General features: G+C 40.0%; 1 protein-coding gene across 2 annotated transcripts; it reads right to left on the reverse strand.

Moving 5' to 3' along the window:
• Positions 1–1,212: 1,212 nt before the first annotated feature.
• Positions 1,213–12,287, reverse strand: LOC118830312 (zinc finger protein 260-like). 2 transcript variants are annotated; one of them, XM_036737261.1, is made up of 6 exons: positions 12,218–12,287; positions 9,700–9,852; positions 7,877–7,951; positions 6,268–6,394; positions 5,578–5,691; positions 1,213–3,850 (listed from the first exon to the last, which is right to left on the reverse strand). In XM_036737261.1, the coding sequence occupies exons 2-6, from the start codon at positions 9,736–9,738 to the stop codon at positions 1,875–1,877; spliced, it is 2,331 nt and encodes a 776-aa protein (XP_036593156.1). In that variant the 5' UTR covers positions 9,739–9,852; positions 12,218–12,287; the 3' UTR covers positions 1,213–1,874. The 2 variants fall into 2 exon arrangements, with proteins under 2 accessions (XP_036593156.1, XP_036593147.1); XM_036737252.1 differs by having other exon boundaries at positions 1,217–3,850; positions 5,578–5,694; positions 12,218–12,276.
• Positions 12,288–22,040: the final 9,753 nt, after the last annotated feature.

The raw sequence follows: 22,040 nt of genomic DNA on the forward strand, positions 1-22,040 counted from the left end.
GGATTAAAAGAGCCTGGTACCAGCAACATGTAAACTTCACTTTTTATAAGACTTAAGAGGAAACAATTCACTATCTCTGGGAAGGCAGTTATGGAGTAGAGTGCAGGATAGTGTTTCACAAATATTGCTTAATTTTCCCTCTTAAAATTTGAATTATTTTGTCTTGATTGGGAAGCATCTAGGTGGCCCAGTAAATGGAATGCTTAACCTGGAGTCCAGACCTGAGCTTAGAATCCTGCCTCAGACACTTACTAGCTATGTAACCCTCAGCAAGTGTAATGTTAATGGAATATGAAGATCTTCCCTGTCCTTTAATAGGCCTATGTGACCACGTGTTCAACCAAAACTATGATACATCCTGAGTCACATAGAGCCCATTGGGGGAGGAACTTGCCTAAGGAGAGGCTTGCTGAGGAGGTTTGCTTACTGGGAGACTTGCTTGTAGGAAGGTTTTCACACCTTTTGGTACTAATTAGGCACTCAGTCACAGGGATTGTGATGCCTTCTGACTGAGCCTATTAGCCAAAAGTGTATACATACTCTGAAGTGAGATTTTGCTTTGGGGGCTTGCTCATTAGAAGGACCTTTTCATTTCCTGGATGGGACTCTAAGTTGCCATTTGTTAAGAGCCCCCCAACTACTCAGATGTAGTGGTGCTCCCCCAATCCGGTAGTATATGTAGGTGATTGTATTACTGTGTTCAGACAGCTGAGCCCTGTCTGTTGATGTTTGTGCTAATTTCTCTGCTTGTATTTTCTCCATGTTCAGGGTGCTGACCTTTCCCCTGAACTAGTGAATATAATTAAAGTAAGATTGTTGACCCCTTAAAGTTGCCTTTCCTTTAAGCAGATCAAAGAACCTGTGCTAGCAGGCCATCCTGGGTGTGTCAGGGTGCTTGCTGTTAGAGCAAGTCACTTAGCCTCAGTTTTACAATCTGTAAAATAGGGATAATAGCCCCTATCCTATAGAGATGTTGTGAAGATAAAATGAGACATGTATAAACTGCTCTGTAAACTTTAAAGTGCTGTATACATGCTATTTATTCTTATTCAGTAAGATCTAGATTCTGAATAGGACTCTTCTATAGCCTTTTGTGAAAACAGCTAATTTGCTCATAGGTAAGAAAACCAAAAAGACAAAGCAGAGAGCCTGGAATAGGCCAAGTAATACCAATTAATAGTCAAGAGAATTCGAAGGAAGAGACCAACTGATAAAGGATGTTTTACAAAGTTTTATTGAGTCATTTCAGTAGTATCCAACTCTTCATGACCCCATTTTTGGTTTTCTTGGCAAAGATACTGGAGTGGTTTGCCATTTCCTTCTCTACATCATTTGATAGATTAAGAAATAAGGCTAACAGGCACAAGTGACTTGCCCAGGGTCACACAGCTAGTTAGTGGCAAGTCTTCCTGACTCTAGGCCCAGTGCTCTCTCCATTGTCCCACCTAGCTGCTCCTTTTACAAAGTTAGTTGAAGAGAAACAACTGTATGGGAAAAAAAGTCCAAAGAGAAACAAACTAACAAACAAAATGAATCTTTATACGTTGCCACAAGAAAGCATGAAGGCCATCCTATGAGATGCCTGTGGACACTTCAGTTTAGTAAAGGTATCTAAACTGTTTATAGTCCTTGACCTTGCCTTATGTGGTCAGTATGAACCTGGGATAATGAAAGCAGGAATCGACTAATAAAGGAAATTGCCACTGTCTCATCCTGGGCATGTTGAGAAACCTCTTAATCATCTCAAGGAGATCTTTATCAACATGCCAAGACACCCAACAGTCATTTGCTAGCAATCTACTGTAAATAAACTATAAGGAAAGACATTTAAAAAGCAACACACCAACTTGAGGACTGAATTTAAAAAAACCAAATCATGAAGTGACTGCTTTATTGCAGAATTTTTCTGAAGCATGAATTTTTTGATGTTTAACCAAGTTGGAACTCTGGCTAAAAGCTTTCCCACAATCACTACACATATAAGGTTTCTCTCCAGTATGAATTCTCTGGTGCTGAATAAGGCTAGAGCGTTGGTTAAAGGCTGTCCCACACTCATTACACCCATAAGGTTTCTCTCCTGTGTGAATTCTCTGGTGTTTAACAAGGTTAGAGTGCTGACTGAATGATTTCCCACATTCATTACATTTATAGGGCTTCTCTCCAGTATGAATTCTCTTATGCTGAATAAGGTATGACCATGCACTGAAAGCTTTTCCACATTCATTACACTCATAAGGTTTCTCTCCAGTGTGAATTCTCGTGTGTGTAACAAGTTGAGAGCTTTGTCGGAAGGTTTTGCCACATTCACTACATTCATAAGGTTTATCTCCAGTGTGAATTTTGCAATGTTGAATAAAAGATGATCGAGCACTGAAGCATTTTCCACATGTGTCACATTTATAAGGTTGCTCTCTTGTGTGAATTCTTTCATGAACAGTAAGGGTTATTCTCTGGCTAAAAGTTTTCCCACATTCAATACATTCATAAGGTTTCTCTCCAGTATGAATTCTTTGATGTCGAATAAGGTAAGAATGAGCACTGAAGGTTTTCCCACATTCATTACACACATAAAGTTTATCTCTTGTGTGAATTATCTGATGTTGAGTAAGTTGAGAGCTCTGACTGAAAGCTTTTCCACATTCATTATAGGTATAAGGTTTCTCTCCAGTATGAATTCTCTGATGTGTAATAAGGTGAGTTTTTTGATGGAAAGCTTTCCCACACTGGCCACATTCATATGGTTTTTTTCCAGTATGAATTTTTCGATGCTGAATAAAAGACAAGTGTGTGCTGAAGACTTTCTCACATATACTACATTCATAACATTTCTCTTGACATTTCTCTCCTTTATGTGTTTTCTGATGTTCAATAAGGTTAGAGCTTTGACTAAAGGTTTTCCCACAGTCATTGCATTCATAGAGTTTCTCTCCAGTATGAATTCTATGATGTTGAATAAGAGAGGAACAAGCACTAAATGCTTTCCCACATTCATTACACTGATAGGGTTTCTCTCTAGAGTGAATTCTTTGATGATAAATAAGGTGAGAGTTCTGATAGGTTTTCCCACATTCATCATATTCATAGAACTCTCCATTATGTGTTCTCTCATGCTTAATGAGGGTTGATCTCTGACTAAAAGTTTTCTCACATTCATTACATTTATAAGGTTTCTCTCCAGTGTGAATTCTTCGATGTTGGATAAGGTATGCACTCTGACTAAAAGTTTTGCCACCTTCATTACATTCATAGGGTTTGTTTCTAGCAAATGGTCTTTCATGTTTAGTAAATGTCAATTTTTGACTCAGGGTTTTCTCAAATTCATTACATTCAGAAGATTTCTCATCATTGTAAGCTTTCTGTTTTCCAGGAACGACTGAATTCTGCCTGAACACTTGCCTAAACACATCAGCTATACAAAATGTCTCTCCTGTATGGATTCTTTGATGATTAATTAGATCTGAATTCTGTTTGAAGCCTTGGCCACATGTATCACATTTATAAGGTATTTCTTCAGCAGGCACTCTCAGATGTCCATTAGGATTTGAGCACAAATTTAAGCTTCTCCCAAATTTGGTATTTACTTGTGCTCTCCACTCCAAGGAGTTTTCATTCTGAATTATTGTCACTGGCCTAAAATCTCTCACCAAAGAACAGGATTTCCTCTGTCTCTCTTCAACAGTTTCTCTTTGGTGTTGTTCTATCCTGCAATCATAGTTATATACTTCTCTGAACTTGAGGAACTGAGGAATATTCCCTCTGAGTATTTCTAAGGTCGTGTATTGGGATTCTACTTTTTCATAAATTCCTTGATTTGAAGGAAGCTCGTTGTTTCTCAATCTTGTCTCATCATCTAAATGATAAAAGAAATGTAAAATTTATATCACTTCTCAATTCAGGGAGACACCTAGGACAGGAATATGACAATCAAAAAGGAAAAAAATTTTCTTTGGACTGCAAGGCACAGTCAAAGATACAAAACTAGAAGAAAATAACTACTCAACAACTACAAAGAGAGTCTCATACACACATGCGTGTGTGTGTGTGTGTGTGTATCGTAGTTATTCATCAGGTCTATAAGAACTCCTGGAAGAAATAGAGCAAGAGATTAAAAAAGGATATTAGAAAAGGAATGAAAACTCTATGGGAAAAAATGGACAGGAGACTAAATAGCTCAATACAGGAGATGCTAAACCCTACCTAAATAGCAAGCACCCTGAAAAATTAGAATGGACCAAACAGAAATCATTGATTCCACGAGATAATAATGTAAGAACAAAATCATTAGATTGAAAAATAGAAGTAAATGTAAGATATTTCCTATCATTAAACAACTGACCTGGAAACTAAGTCAAGGAGAGATAATGTAAAAATCATGAGATTCCTTGAAAACTGTAACATACACACACCAAAAAAAAACTCCAAAAAACCCAAACCCCAAAAGATGGACACCATACTTCAGACTGTGTTTGAAGTACTGTTGCAAGTTCTGAGTGCCATATTTTAGGGAGGGTAATGATAAACTGAGAGTTTAGAGAGGGTACTGGATAGATATCCAGAGGATTGACAGAATGGTTAGAGATGAAAACCATAAAATAGCTGAAAGAACTGGGGATCCTTACCTTGGACAAAAGAAGACTTAGGGGAGCAAATGATATCTGTTTTGAAGTATCTGAAGTACAAAGTGTGAAACAGGGATAGTTCTGCTTGGCCAAGAGGGCAGAGCTAGTGGTAATGAGTAGAAGTTGTCAAAAAGAAAATTTGGGTTTGAGATCAGGAAAAAGTTTCTAATTACTTCAGCTATCCCAAAGTGGAAATGGCCACCTTGGGAGGTAACTGACCCCCCTCACTTGGGGTCTTAAAGCGAAGGCTTAATTGATCATTTGTTGGGTCATGTTGCAAGAAATATTTTTGGTCAAGTATGGATTGAAATAGATGGCTTCTGAGCTCCCTTCTGAGAATATGTGTGTATGTATGTGTGTACACATGTATACATATACACATATGCATATATACATATGTATGTATGTATGAGAAAAACAATATACTATAGTGGAAAAATCACTAGACATGAAGTTAGGAGACCTAGGTTGAAGCTTGTTTCCAACTACCAGCCATCCGACTATGTCATTTTACTTCACAGAGCTTTAGTTTCCTCACCTATAAAATGAGATAATACTTGCACTGCTTACCTCACAGGGCCTTTGTGAAGTCAATGCTTTGTTAAAGCCCCAAATAAATGTGAGGTAATTTTTAAATAAAAAAAAAAACTATCAACAAATTTAAAAATGTATACATTTGTCAGCGACAGAGATCATAGGGTTCTTAATGGAAATTGAGGTATTTGATGATAGCCCTAACCTTTGAATTTGATGCTAAAGGGACAATACGGCCTCCCACATCACATCTCCAACCCTTTGCTCAAAGGTAGGAACCTGAAAGGATGGATCATACAGTGAGATCTCCAGGGCAGAAACTGTTTCTCCTACTTCCTTTGAACTTGACCCCAACAAACATATCAAGATGCTCAATGAATACATGCTTAATGACTAAATGAAAGAAAGATTCTCATTCTCTTACATGGGTAGACGCCTTTCAGGATTTGTCTTTTCTCAATTCTCTTCATGTCTAGGATCCATGGCTCCTCCCCTTGTTCCAGCTGAGAGATCACTTCAGGTTTGGACCCTAGAAATCCTACTTGTAAGAAAAGAAATAGGTCCAATTTGCTGTGCATTCACAGAACTTTCCTGGGTTCAACCCCAGTCCTATAATCTTCAGGAGAAAGATCCAGGAAAGATACGACAGGCAGGCCCAGGCTGGGTCTGGCTAGCTCTTCAAGAATCATGCTTCCTAGAGGAGGAGGAGGCAATCTGGGAGTTGGTGATTTGGAGACTGGGAAAAATTATCTCAGGTAACTTCTCCTTAATCAGGAGGGTGGCAAAGTTCCACCCTTGGGAATGTCCCCATTGGATTCAAGAGGAAATTCCTTGGTTTGGGGTAGCAAAGTCAGGTGTTCTATAGGAAGCTGGAAGGAGAGGGAAGGTACAGATGCAGAGACATAAGGAAAATGCTCATTGCATATTCTACACAGACCACGCCAAAGGGTTGAGAAAAGGAAAAAGAAATGCTCTAACTTTGAGCCCAAACAAGATCAGCATTCTTAAGACTCTTGAACCTGTTAAAGCCTAAACCTAACTGAGCCCATCAGAATTTACAGTTATTCAAAGAAGTCAAGAAACCCACATCTGAGTCCCTGGGGAGAGGCCTTACCCAATGAGACTAGGTTTTCATAATTCTCCAGCATCACATCCTTGTACAGACTCCTCTGAGCAGGTCCCAGATGGCCCCATTCATCCTGGGTGAGGTAGATAGCCACATCCTCGAACATCACAGAGGGCTGAAATAACATTTTCATGCTTCAGCTCTGGGCATAGTCTCAACTGCCCTATTCTTACCCTTCACTTGGTGAAAAGTAGTAGATAATCTAAAAAGGCAATGATGGAAAGAAGAGGAAGAATGTGCAAATGTTTGTGTCTAAGTGCATATGTGATTGCAAACATGTATGTAAATCTATGTGCATATGGGTTGAATACTGATGGGTACAAATGTTTGTCTCAAACAATCGGCATTTATTAAATATATCAGGAACTATGCACATAGGCACTAGAGATATAAAGACAAAAATGAAAAAGTCTGTGCCCTACATGTATATAAGCATATGTGTGTGTATAATATATATGCATATACAAATAATATATATACAAAAGAATGGGAAGGTGGAGAGAGGCACTAGTAGCCAGGGGATCAGGAAAGAATTAAGTAGAAGGTAGCATTTGAGCTAAAGATAGAGATATTAAGAGGCAGAAGCAAAGGAGTATGTTCTAGAATGAAAAAGTTTGTGCAAAGACAGGAGATAGAATGATGTGTGTTACGAACAGCAAGAAGATAATTTGGTTGGACCATCAAGTGCTCAAAGGGAATAATGAATAAGGCTGGAAGAGAAAGTTGGTATTCAAAAGGCTTTAAATGCCAAACAGCAAGTTTGTATTTGATCTCATTCGCATTTGAGCGTTTTGAGAGCTGGGACCACCTGGGTGGCAGAGCAGATAAACATGCCAGGCCTGGAATCAATAAGATCTAAATTCAAATCCAGCCTCAAATACTTACTAGCTGTGTGACTCTGGGCAAGTCACTTAACTTCTGTCTGCCTCAGTTTTCTCAACTGTAAAATGAAGCTTACGTTAGCACCTATCAGATAATATTTGTAAAGTGCTTAGCACAGTGTTTAGCATATAGTGAGCACTTAAAAAGTGTCCTCCTTCCTTTCTCTGTGCCCCCAGTGCTAAGCACAGTGCCTGACAAACAGGAGGCACTAAGTAAATGCTTACTGACCAACTAATCCTAATGGCAACAGGGAGCCACTGGACCTTATTAAACTTGGCAATAGCAAGCTCAGATCTGTACTTCAGAAATATCACTCTGGCAGCTGTGTGGAAAATGGATGAGAAAGAGAGAGACTTGAAGCAGAGAGGTTATTGCAATAAAAAGTTCAGGACTTTACTCAGTAGAGAGCTAGGAGATTAGAGGTAGAAGGGAATATATATCAGGCATAACTTGTCTGAAAAAAGCCACAGAGTCCATGTTTCCAAATTGTATAGTTGCTGAGGTAGAGGTATAGTTGACTCACAGTGCTTGACTCCAGGCCACAAGGTATGTGAAATCTCTCATACAGAATTCAGGCCAAGTTCCTAGAAGGGAATTGGGGCTTATATCCACTGGGGGTAATGGCAGTTTCAAGGCAGAAAAGCTCCTGACTAAGAAGAAGGAAAGGTCACATTAGGACCTCAACAATGAAGGTATCTCAGGAAAGAGACCTCACCTGAGGCCTGGCTGGTGTCAGCTTGTTCACCATCACCTGATCTCCTGGAGTCATCTCAGGGGGACAGATAAGAACCTGGAGGGCAGAAGGGGTTAAGAAAAGAGAAAGGATCATCATCAAAAATGGTCATATAAAATGAACCCATTATCTTTTTTTGACAGGATAATAAGATTCAGGAATCAAGAAAGTATTCTAGATAAAGTTTATCTGGATTTGAGTAAAGCATGTACAAAAAGCATTTAATATCCTAGAAGACAAGACTGAGAGATGTAAACTGGATGAGAGTATGACTGGGTGAATTAGCAAAAGCTGAATGACCAGACCCAGTGTCATCATTAATGGCTTATGAGTCTCTCCTGTCCCCAATCTATCTTCCACACAGCTGTCAAAATAATTTTACCAAAATGCATCTGATTATGTCAATTTCCTATAAAAAAATAAAACCATTGTATTTTATCCTACAATCAAACTCCTCAGTCTGCAATTTTAGGCCCTCCACAATTGGGATCCAACCTCCCTCTGCAGTCTTGTGTCATACTATTCTCCTTAACAAATGGCTACACTCTAGCCAAGCTGCACTTGAGCTTGATACTGACATTCCACCTCCTGCCTCTGGATATTACCAAGGCCTTCCTATATGGCTGGAATTCACTTTCTTCTCCTCTCTACTTCTCAAAAATCTGTCTTCCTTCAAGGCTCAGTTTAGGTGTTTCCTCCTTCTTGAAGCTTTCCCTGAACGTCTTTCTCCCTCCCCAAATTACTCTGAATTACATTTGTGAACAAGTTGTATCCCTCCAGTAAATTGTACATCCTTTCAGGGCAGAGGATGTCTCATTTTTGTTTCTGTATCTCCAACATGGCACCCTGTACATTCTAAGTGCTTGATAAAAACTTGTTTAATTGAATAGACTAATATCAACTTGGAAGAAAGCCCATGGCACAGTACCTCAAAGACCTATTCTTGGCCTCATATATGGACTTCAACATTTTTATCAATGACTTGAATGAAGGCACAAAAGGCATGTTTGTCAAAATTTCAGATGATACAAAGCTAGCAGGGGCAGCTGACATACTGGACAATAGATTCAGGATCTGGTAAGATCCTAAAAGGCTAGGATGATGGGCTAAAGTAAATAAAGTGAAACATAATGGGGATAATTGAAAAATTCTACCCTTTGGTTTAAAAACTGACCACAAAAGGGTTGAATGTGAAAGAGATTAGGGGGATGAGGAGCCTTTAGTAGACAGTAAGCTCAATATGAATCAACAGAATGGTATGACAGCAACCTCAGGCTTCAATCAAGAGCCATAATGCCCAGAATCAGAGAGGTGATCATTCCACTAGGCCCTGTCCTAACTGAGCCATATTTGGAGTATACTTACTCAATTAGGGTATCTCACTGGAAATATTCAAGTGGACCTTGGAGGACCTCTTGTGGGAGATGTTATTGAGGCAAGTCCTCTCCAGGTACAGATGAGATCAGATGATCCCTGATGTCCCTTTCCTCTCAGAAGGTCGTGAGGCTGCTTTGTTAAAGATGGTTTCTCCCTTCCTCCTTCCCCCTTCCCCCCACAACACACACATGCACCTCACAGAGCACTTAATTTCTACTTCTCTTACTCGTTATCACAATCAACTTTGGTTTACAGTCTAGTGGAAGCATGAGTTCTATAAAGGTAGGACCCATGTTCTACTCTTCTTTATAGGGTCACTCCAACACCTAGCCCAGGACTCTGTACGCAGCTCTTGCTTAAATAAATGTTTCCTGAATTAAATAAAATTCTAGATTAATAAAATCAAAATGTCTAATCAAATCACATACCTTGGAGATAATGCAGATAGGAGGGGAATAGGCTTTCATGACACTGAGGTATGGGCCATGACCCAATCACTGACAGCAAGTGTTACAAGCAGGGTTTTCATTCTGTCTTTGCTCCTCTGAGAGTACTCCCTGTCACTGTACACAGCCTAGGACCTAGGGATCAAGAAGGGCATGGTGGTAAGATCAGAGGTATGAGGGGCATAGGGTAGATACAATCACAAAGCAGAGACTAAAGGAAAGGCCCTTTACAGTCTGGCTCCAATCTATCTCCTTTCATATCACAGCCCTTCACATACTTTACACTCCAACCCAGCTAGCTGTTTCCTCTGCCTTCCTATAAAGCACTGCTGGGGTGCTACTTCCTACACAAGACCGTTACCAAGCCCCTTGGGTAGGAGCACACTGCCTTTCAAAACTATTTTGTTTATGTCACGTGTTCACTTGTACTTTTTTGTGTATTGTATGACCAATGTAGGCCCCAGCAGACACTCCATCTTTTTAGAGCTGGGCCAACTTTGCTTTTGTTTCCCCAATTCTTCCACACAGTAGGATCTTATTAGTTGTTGGCTGAATTCCTGAACAAGTCATGTCATCTTCTCTGTATGGAACATACAACCTGCCTCTAACCAAAAGCCTTCAAAGTTCTCCCTGTTCTTGGTGTTTGTTTCCTCCTTGCTACCTTGTAGAATGTCCTTGAGGACAGGACTTTTTTGGTCATAGTAGCTCTGGGAACACAGTAGGTGATTAACAAGTGTCGAACTGAATCAAATCTGCTTTTGTGACTCCTTAATTCTCTTATTTTCTACTGCCTTCTTTGACTCAGACTATAAATGGCTCCCCAGAGCTGAAAACAAGTAAACAAACAAAACAAACCTTCCCTTGCCTTTTTTTTTCATTTTTAATTCATTTTGAACTTAAATACAAAAAGACAGAAGAGAATATTTCCATGTACACAGCACAACTTAAAAAGAGGATTCCATATAAAACCATGAATTTCCATTTCACACTACTTTTTTTAAAAATTATGTAATAAATACTACATACCACTTTCAAAGCTACCCTGTTTTTCTGTGCTTCCTTCTAAGTTTTCTTTTGTTCTCTGTTGTGTACTTTTTTTCTCCCTCCTTCCCCACTCCACCCTAGGAAAGGCTACCATTAAACACAAATATGTGTGTGTGTGCTAAACCATACTATACATACTTCTATTTATCAGTTCTTTCTCTGTGGGAGGACAGCATCTTCCTTCATAGGTCTTTGTAGCTGATTTAGGTATTTATAACACTCAAAATGACTTAGTCATTCAAAGTTATTCTTAGAACAATATTGCTGCTACTGTATACAACATTCTCTTGGTTCTGCTCATTTCATTCTTCATTAGTTCACATGCAAGTCCTTCTATATTTTTCTAAAACCAACCAGCTCATCACTTCTTATATCACAACAGTATCCTATCACAATCATATGCCACAACTTGTTTAGCCATTCCCCAATTGAAGGCTGTCCCCTCAATTTCCCGTTCTTTGCCAACACAAAGAGAGACGCTGTAAATATTTTAGAACATGCAAGTTCTTTTCCTTTTTCCTTTATCACCTTGGGGAAAAGACCTAATAGCGGTATTGCTGGATCAAAGAGTATACCAAGTTTTATAACTCTTTGGGCATATTTCCAGATTGCTCTCTAAAATAAATGGCTGGATCGGTTCACAGTTCCACCAACAGTAAATTAGCGTTCCAATTTTTCTGCATCCCCTCCAACATTTGTCATTGCCCCCTTCTAGCATTTTTAGCAAATCTGATAGGTATAAAATGATATTTCAAAGATGTTTTAATTTGCATTTTTCTAATAAATAATGATTTAGAGAATTAAAACGTCTGTTCATATCCTTGGATCGTCCCTTCTATCACATCCCACAACCATCCCATTTCTTCCTTTCTACTGGCTGCCAAACTTGAGTTGCCTACACCGGTTGTCTGGGTGTGCTCAGCCCCTTGAACCATCACTACTACGAGGGTCACAAGACGGCCAGGCCCTCCTCCTGCCAGTGGATAGAGCGCTGAACCTGGAGTCAGGAACCTCAGATACTTACTAGTTGCGTCCTCCTGAGCAAGTTACTTAACCCCTGTTTTGCCTCAGTATCCTCATGTGTAAAATGAGGATAATAACAGCAACTACCAGCCAGGGTGGTTATGAGGATCAAATGAGATATTTGTAAAGTGCTCTGCAAACCTTAAATAAACCTTAAACCTTTTATAAATGCAAGCTACGATTATAATATGACATGGTTAATTAGGTCACATAATAAATAATGTTGATACAACATTAATAATGATAATATAATAACTATTATCTTCATTATCCTTGGTCCCGGGATCGGGGTGCGGGTGACATAGAGGGACCCCGGGGAGGGAGCGCACCAGGGGAGGGAGTCGGAGAAGATCACCGAGCCCGCTCCCTCTCCCACATCACAGATCAAAAAACTGAGGCCAGGATGCCCACACTCACCCCGCCGCTTACTCACCCGACTCTGCAGCTCAGCCCCAAATGGCGTCTTAGGCTCTCTTTTTCCGAGACATTCACTGCCCAACCACGGCTAGAGCGGCCGCATTCGCCGCCTCCTCACATCTCCCTCCTGCCGCTCTAGCCGCTCGGCGGACCCGCGCTCTCTATGGTTTCTCCGGCTCTTCCCTTTCCTCTCGAGGCTGGAAACTTACCTTCCTTCCCCCAGCTTCCTCCTGTCTCCTCCCTGCTTCAGGCCGCGTCCCCTCCGACCCGGAAAAAGAAAAAGACCTTCCGGAAGGCGTTAAACTAGCAGGGGTTACCCTGGGCGTGGAGTGCTAACTCCCGAGGGTGCATTGTACTGACATTCAAGTGAATGGTATCGAATTCCCGTGGTACCGGCCCATGGGCCCAGCCTCAGCTCCTTTTTAAAGAGATGTAGTAGACTAGTGAGGCAGCTAGGTGGCTCAGTAGATAGAGCTCTGGACTGGAGTCGGGAAGACCTGAGTTCAAATTCGGCCTCAGACACTTGGCTGTGTGACCTGAGCAAGTCACTTAACCTTCCATTACCTTAACCGACTGGCGAAAGAAGTGCAAACCAATCCAGTATCTTTGCCAAGAAAGCTCCATGGACGTATTGGCGAGCTTTGGTTCATGAGGTCACTTAGAGTGAGACATGACAGTGACTGAACAACTAGATTGGTACATCAGGAAAGTGCCCCGGGCTGTGTTCTCTTCCCCTAGGTTCCTTCTCTGGGGAACCTCATCCACTCTCCAGTGTCTGTCATGCCCATGCAGATGGTTCATGGGTCTCTATGGCCACTGGGCATCACCAGCTGCCTACTGAACATGTCGAGCTCAATATCACTGTGACATCTCCAACTCAATGTGTCCAAAGCTGAACTCATTACCTTTTCCCCCAAACCCATCCCTCTTCCCAACTTCTGTTGAAAGCACCACCATCTTCTTGTTGTTAAACTTGCCAAGTTTCTTGGGACCATCTGCTTGGGCAAGGTCATAAATGTTGTGAAACTTCTAAAAAAAATGAATCCGTTTACTGAGAATATGGAATCTGCTCTTCCACCAATTGTAAAATAAGATGTGTGTGTTGGGTGCGGGCGATGACTTCCACCTTGTCTCTAGTAAAGAATGAGTTTCATCTAAGACTATTTGGCTATCACTTATGAAAATTATAACACTATATATATTAGTCTGGAGATTTACAGTAATTAGCCCCTGTTTTTCTGTGTGTGTATGTGTGTGTGTGCATACAGACAATCATATACTCACTATGTGGAATTAGAGAATGTAATTATTTTATTGATTTCTAATAATTGTTTTTTCACCAGAATAAGTTTAAACTCGAGGAGAAAGGAAAGAAGAAAAGGAAATTTTTTTCTGTGTGTGAGGCCTGGTAAACTTTTGACAGCTTATTGCAAAAACATGAGAATAATAATTACATCCAGCTCTAAGCTGTGATTAGTGAAACTTTGCTGTTTAAGGTAAAGTCTTTTGGGGCTTTGAATTTTATTTTTGAGCTTCATTTTCAGGGATGTTTGTATAATTAAGCTAGTGTTTCACCACTTCAAGAAAAATGCCAGAAGCTCAATGAGAGTGAGATCTGTGAACTGCTACCAGCGGATATCTGTCCTTGGGGAATAGTTGGGGACAATCTTGAGAAGACTAAGACAAGACCCTCTTTTTAAAAATTTATTTTTAATTTTCAGCATTCATTTCCCACAAGATTTTGAGTTACAAATTTTATCCCCATCTCTACCCTCCCCCCTCCACCCCAAGATAGCATGTATTCTGATTGCCCCTTTCCCCAGTCTGCCCTCCTTTCTATCACTCCACTCCTTCCCCCCATCTCCTTTCCCCTTACTTTCTTGTAGGGCAAGATAGATTTCTATACTCCATTGCCTGTGTATCTTATTTCCCAGTTGCATGTAAAAACAATTTTTTTAACATTTGTTTTTAGAGCTTTGAGTTCCAAATTCTTCCCTCCCCACCCACCCTCCTTGAGAAGGCAAGCAATTCAATATAGGTTATACATGTATCATTATGCAAAACACTTCCATAATAGTCATGTTTCCCTCCATCCTATCCTGTCCCCCTTTTTTCAGTTTTTCTCCTTTGACCCTGTCCCTTTTCAAAGGTGTTTGCTTTTGACTACCTCCTCCCCCAAGTGACCCTTCCTTCTATCATCCTCCCCTTATCCCCCTTTCCCCCTCCTTTCCTATAGGGTAAGATACCCAATTGAATGTGTATGTCATTCCCTCCTTAAGCCAAATCCAGTAAGAGCAAGATTCATGCATTCCCTTTCACCTGCCCCCTCTTTCCCTTCCATTATAATTGCTTTTTCTTGCCACTTTTATGTGAGATAATTTACCCCATTCTATCTCTCACTTTCTCCTTGTCCCAATATATTCCTCTCTCACCCCTTAATTTTATTTTTTTAGATATCATCCCTTCATATTCAACTCACCCTGTGCCCTCTGTCTATACATATGTATATTCCCTTCAACTACCCTAATACTGAGAAAGGTCTTAAGAGTTACAAATATCATCTTTCCATGTAGGAATCGAAACAAAACAGTTCAACTTTAGTAAGTCTCTTATGATTTCTCTTTCCTGTTTACCTTTTCATTCTTCTCTTGATTCTGATATTTGAAAGTCAAATTTTCTATTCAGCTCTGGTTTTTTCATCAATAATGAAAGTCTTCTATTTTATTGAAAATCCATATTTTGCCCTGAAGTATTATACTCAGTTTTGCTGGATAGGTGATCCTTGGTTTTAATCCTAGCTCTTTTGACCTCCAGAATATCATATTCCAAGCCTTTTGATCCCTTAATGCAGAAGCTGCTAGATCTTGTGTTTTCCTGATTGTGTTTCCACAATACTCAATTTGTTTCCTTCTGGCCACTTGCAATATTTTCTCCTTGACCTGGGAACGCTGGAATTTGGCTACAGTATTCCTAGGAGTTTTCTTTTTGGGATCTTTTTCAAGAGGTAATCAGTCAATTTGTATTTTACCCTCTGGTTCTAGAATATCAGGGCAGTTTTCCTTGATAATTTCTTGAATGATGATGTCTAGGCTCTTTTTTTGATCATGATTTTCAGGTAGTCCAATAATTTTTAAATTATCTCTCCTGGATCTATTCTCCAGGTCAGTGGTTTTTCCAGTGAGATATTTCACATTGTCTTCCATCTTTTCATTCTTTTGGTTCTGTTTTACAATTTCTTGATTTCTCATAAAGTCACTACCTTCCACTTGCTCCATTCTAATTTTCAAGGCAGTATTTTCTTCAGTAGCCTTTTGGACCTTCTTTTCCATTTGGCTAATTCTGCCTTTTAAGGCATTCTTCTCCTCACTGGCTTTTTGGAGCTCTTTTGACATTTAGGTTAGTCTATTTTTTAAGATGTTATTTTCTTCAGTATTTTTTGGGTCTCTTTTAGCAAGTTGTTGACTCATTTTTCATTATTTTCTTACATCACTCTCATTTCTCTTCCCAGTTTTTCCTCTTCTTCTCTTACTTGATTTTCCAAATCCTTTTTGAGCTCTCCCATGGCCTGAGACCAATTCATATTTTTCTTGGAGGCACTGATGTAGGATCTTCAACTTTGTTGACTTCTTTTGGCTGTATGTTTTGATCTTCGTTATCACTACAGAAAGATTCTAGTCAGAGTCCTTTTACACTGCCTGCTCATTTTCCCAGCCAGTTACTTGACTTCTTAGCTCTTTATCAGGGTATGATTGCTTCCAGAGTAGAGAGTGCTCTGTCCCAAGCTTCAGGGGTTTTGCACTACTGTTTTCAGAGCTACGTCTATTCTGAGGTGGTATGATACTCCTCTCCTGGCCCGTGCTCTGGTCTGTGAGTGCAAGTACTCCTTTCTGCCATGTAACTACCAGGAGGACTCCCTCTCCACAGCCACCACAAGCTCTGCCACACCAATGCTTCTCCTTTCCCAAGGACCACCAACCAGGACTGTGACCATGATCCAAGCAGGGCAAAGCAAGAGAACCTTGCCTCAGTGTCAGCAAAGAGATTCCTGCACTCCTGCTCTGATCAGCTGCTTGATTCCCCCCACTATCTGTGGGCCTGGAGCTCTGGAAGCAGCTGCTGCAGGCACTGCAGCTACCTCTGCTGCCCCAGGGCTGGGGCCAGACCATGCACTTCTCTCACCTAGGTCCAACAGTTTTCCCACTGATCTGCTCCATTGTCTTTAGTGTTTGTGGGTTGAGAAGTCTGGAAACTGCCACAGTTCAATGATTCAAGACCCTGAGGCCTGCTCCGCTGGGTCTACTCTGGCCTGGTCTCTTCTCCTGCAGCCCATGCTAGGCTGTGCTCTGCTCCCAGCACAGTGGAATAGACCCTGCCCAGTGACCATCCAGGCTGTCTTGGGCTGGAGATTTGTTTCACTCTGTCATTTTGTGAGTTCTGTATCTTTAGAATTTGTTTAGAGTCATTCTTTACAAGGGTTTGGAGTGATTTGGGGGAGAGCTCAAGCGAATGTCTGTTTTCATGCCACCATCTTGGCTCCTCCCCCAATAGGACCCTCTTGACTCAATTTCCCATACAAGAAAATTTCCCACCTGGTTAAGTCTGACCCTGGCTGTGATATCTTGTCATACAATTTGGCTGCCTATATGACTCTTGCCTGAAATCAAACAGAACTAAAGCTGCTTTATCCTGTTACATCTGTGTTGAGTCGTTTTGTGCTCTTAGGCTTAAAACTGGAGGACCAGTCTTGATGCTGTTATAACTGTGTCCCTGCTTCTTCTTTTCATAGCAAATTTCTCTAACCACAGCAGGCAAAGCTGTAATTTCTTTTTTAATATAATCAATTTCTTGTTGCATTACTCCAGCACCTCTGTGCTGCTGTAAGATGCAATTATGAAAGATCTTACTGTTATATATCCTATATAACTAAGTAAATTGGGTTTGTTATCTACCAGCTGGTAGTTATGTATTCATGTATGAAATTAGGTCCTTAAAGTATCTCATCTTTATAACAGGGGAATTAAACTTTGAGTTGTAAAGGCTTTTTCTACTTTAATTAAATGGAGTGATAAACTTTGAGAAAACCACAGGATCAGCTAGGTGGCTCAGGTGCTGGACTTGAAGACAGGAAGACTCATCTTCCTTAATTCAAATCTGGCCTCAGACAATAACTAGCTGTGGGACCTTGGACAAGTCACTTAACCCTGTTTGCCTCAGTTTCCTTGGATGTAAAATGAGCTAGAGAAGGAAGTGGCAAACCACTACAGTATTTTTGCCAAGAAAACCAAAATGGAGTTTTGAAGAGTCAGGCACAACTGAATGACTATTATTTAGGTGTACTAATTCAACCAGTTATGACTGCATATATAATATACATCTCATCATGGCCCAATGAGAGACACTATAAAATAATTGGCTGAAATCTAGGTATACCATTTCTACAGCATTTCTCTCATCTACCTATCCTGACCAAAAAGAAATAAGGTTAGTCTGGCAGGACATGGTGAGATCACAGATTTAGTGCTAAAAGGGATGGATCATAGAGGCCTGTTCTAGATGAAACCATGCTAGATTTAATGAAAACGGTTTTCCCATCTATATACATACCATGCCTTAGTAGTGTCTTCTAGAATTTTGCCACAAATTGAAATGAGGCTGCCTGATCTCTGGAAGAGGAAAAAGCAAAAAAAGAGTTTAGCTACCATCCATTTTTATTCCATTTTCCCTTAAGTAGTCATCCTATCCTTTCTTTGATCCTCTTCTCACCCTCAACATAACTAAAATAAAAACCTTTTTCTGTTGTCCTTAGCAATCATTGGTAAATTCATTGTGATCATGAGTGCTCCTGACAATATTCTCACAAGCCAGCACTACTCTTCTATGTTTATTATCCATTACTTGTGCTTTCTTGAATCTTCTATAAATTTATTTTTAAAAATCTGAGTTGTTAAATGATTCTCTGTGCAACCACAAGACCTCTTTAGGCAACTATTTTTCCCTTCCTGGAAGTATTTATTAGTTGCTTACTATGTAAAAGGCACTGTGTTAGGTGCCAGGACTTCCAAGATAAAATGAAAAGCAACCCCTGCCCTCATTCTATTTCTATCTTGAGGATTTTATTCCTGAGAACTTTCTTATGTTCTTTGGTATATTCCTCTGAAAATATATTGAACCAAGAAATACTACTTTTGCATTTTCTGAGTTCCTGGCAACCTGCTCTCCCAAAATCTAGGGCCAAATTAAGTTTGACTTTCCTCTCTTATTATAAATTCTATGAAGATTCGGTCACTTGCCCCCAAAGGTTCCATCATTTCTCCTTTAGCAACCAGTTTCTCCTTATGGCTCAGAATCAAGTTCGGAATAGCAATTCCCTTTGTTGATTCCTCCACCTTTCTGAAGGATGAAGTTATTATTGCCAAGTCATGAAATTTCTCAGTTCATCTGTTTTTGGTAAAGAGACAATGTCCATGGATAGTGAGACAGTTCAAGCCTTGAGATAGTTCAAGCCCCCATTACTACTATATCATACCACCATGTTAGGTTTGTATTCTGTTCCTTGAACTCATCATCTAATTCCTCCTTCTGTTTGAGTAGTCTATGGTATATACTCCCATGAAAATGTTGCTTCTGTCTCTGTACCAGTAATCATTCAAATGCCCTCAACTGTGTCCCTCCCACATGTTGGGCTCACTCAAGTATATAAATTTATTTTGTTGTTCTTTAAAAAAAATAAATTTCCATTGATGGCTTATGTATGTTTTTGCACCCTTTTCCCAATCCATCCTCGTCTCCCTGTCACTCTCAGAGATCAATCACTTACAATAAAGAATAAAATGGAAGAAAAACCCAATTAAGCCAAACTAACCAGGGCATTGAAAAAGCCTGACATCATGTGCAGCATTTCACACCCATAGTCCCCCACCACTATAAAGAAAGAGGGAGATGCTTTCTCGTTTCTTTTCTTTGGGGCCAAACTTGGCCATGATAATTTCACAGCATTCAGTTTCAATTTCCCTTTTGTTATAGTTCTTTCCATTTACATTGTTGTCATTGTATGAATTGTTTTCCTAATTCTGCTTACTTCACTTTGTATCAGTCATAAGTAAATATATCTTCTTAATATACAAATGCTATTCCACCCACTTTTGTCTATTCTGTTCTTTTGAAAAGAGCCCTGACAGTCATGTTACACTCACAAATCCCATTCCTCTAAATCTCAATGATATCTTTGAAGTCACATTTTCCTCCTTTCTTCAGGACCTCTAGTTCACTCTATTTATGATCCATACTTGGTGAATTTGTATATAGATTTCTGAGGCTGCAGGTTTTATTGCTAGCTCTCTTCTTGGATGTTGTTTCCTCTGCATTAATAGTCCTCTCATCTACTATCTTCTCTAGGGCATACAAAATGCTTGAAGATTTGAGAAGCACTTTGCTCATGCCATAGCTGTGAGATAGGTAGGTTAAGTATTATTATCCTCATTTTGTAAAACAAGACACTAAGGTTCAGTGAAGTCAAATGACTTGCCTATTACACCCATAAAGCTGTTCACTGTCAGATCCAGGATCCATCTTTGTGTCCCTAGTGCCTAGCACAGGGGACACTAATGCCTATACACAAAGTCAGTGTATAATAAAGCCTTGTTTTACCAAACAGATGCAGAAATGGCATTTCAGGTGTTGAAAATAATTTGAGCAAATGGACAGAGACTAGAAAGGGCAGGACAACTTGAGGGAGCACTGAAGTAATCTACTTGACTGGGGTACAATATGTAGAGGAAAATATTAAAGAAATTAAGAAAACTTTGGAGAGCCTTGAATGTTGGGATAAGAAGTTTGGACCTTATTCAGGATGCATTAAGGAGTCAGATGATTCTTGAACTGAGAAATGACATGATTAGAGCTGTGATTAGTAATGTCATATTACTGAAGGCCTTCTTTTGTTTTTTGTTTGTTTGTTTTAAAATGTCTCAATGGTACCATTGTATCAATTATGCCATCCATTTGTTATCTCTCATTTTTGCTACCTGATCAGCCATTTATGGTCATACTTGTCCTCTTAGGGCAGTGAGGCCAATGTTTCTTCACAAACATATCAGAATTTATATGCATATGGATGTTGTTTATGAAAAGGGCATGCTTTGTACAAAGCACTATACTAAACATTGGAGCTTGCTTTGAGAAACTGCATAATTATTCCAGGGTTACTACCACTGATGGCAACATTTCTAGGTCTCTGCTTTGGAAATGGCCTTCAGAGCTAGCTTACCAAAATGCAAAAAAGCCAGCTTCTTTACTTAATGTGAATGAGAAATTATCATCATCATAACCAGCTTTTATATATTGCTTTAAGTTTTGGAAAACACTACAAATGTATCTCATTTTGTCTGGGGAGGTAAGTGCTATTATCCTCATTTCACAGATGAAGAAACTGAGGCAGACAGGTTAAATGACTTGCCCATCATTACATAGCTAGTAAGTGTCTGAGATAGGATTTGAACTCAGATCTTGCTGACTCTAGGTCCAGTGCTCTATCCTTCTGCACTGCACTATTCAGCTCTCTGATACTTTTCTTTACCTCCCTCTCCTCCTGCTTGGCTCATCTCTTCTGTTCCCTATTACTTCTACTATTCGAGTCAATAGCTGGAGGACTCCATAGAAGGAGCTGTGCCCCTACAGGATTAGGGTCTAGGACCTAGACAGAGGGGCTCTTCAGGGCAGGGGAGAGGGGTGTCCCCAAACTAAAAACCTTTCTAAACCAAGTCCAACAGTTAATAACCATATGAAATGATGAAAAGGTATCTCTTGTTACCAAACATCTAGACCTTAGAGCTCCTTCCCCTTCATTTTATAGATGAAGAAACTAAGGCCCTGAGATGTTAATTGACTTGCCCAAAGTCACATGGGTAATAAGTGGCAGAGCTGAGATTTGAACTCAGGTCCTGTGACTGCATGTTCACATATTCAACACTTTTTTCCCCCGACCTGGAAGAAAAAGAGAGGGGAGGGAAGGGGAGGAAAAGCAAGACAGCTTCTGCTCTCAAGAAGATCACATTATAATGGGAGAGACAATACATATAGGTTTCAGTTGCACATCAGATGGAAAATCCCAGCTCTCCTTGAGTAGAGCAACAGGCCAGATGGTAATAAATCTTTCGTGTCATTTCCACTGATAAAACCATTTGATATGGTTCCACTGAACCATTTGATAGTCTTTGGTAATGAAAGCTTTGATTTCTGGCTCTTAAGCAGCTGTGGCTACTAAGAAGACAAGGCCTGTAGCACCTAGAAAGGTGCAGTACAGTTACCAGGCCAAATCTCCACAAAGGTTACTCCTGCAGACTATGACTGCAGGGGGGCAGGAGAGAAGCAGGACTGGTAGCCTGGGGACTGGTGTTTGCAAGGATGTTCTCCACAAGGGTTACTCCCCGGGTGATGACTACTAGGAAGTGGGGTTGGGCTGGAAACAGAACTGATGGTCTGTAGGGTATTGCAGTTCCAGGTGCTTTGGGAATTGCCCCAAGTATGTATGTATTTGTAGATACATTTACATAAGTAGGTATAGATTTATGTGCAAGTATTTTGTTGCTATAAAGTGCTATATAAATGTGTAAGCAGCTATTATTATTGAAGAGAGTCTCCTGAGTGTGATGAGTACCCATTTTAGAAGGGACAAAAGTGTGTTTAAGGCAGAGGTGAATGCAAGTTTTTCCATATGACCTGGATGTGGCAAATACAGAGGCTAAATTTGTTTTGTTTTTTTTTTTTACTTTTTGTTGTTATTTTGAAAATAAGCTTTTTCTTTTTTTTTCTTCTTCAATTATCAAATATTTATTTTTTCC

Source organism: Trichosurus vulpecula, chromosome 1 (assembly GCF_011100635.1).
Source record: "Trichosurus vulpecula isolate mTriVul1 chromosome 1, mTriVul1.pri, whole genome shotgun sequence".
NCBI classification, from domain to species: Eukaryota; Metazoa; Chordata; class Mammalia; order Diprotodontia; family Phalangeridae; genus Trichosurus; species Trichosurus vulpecula.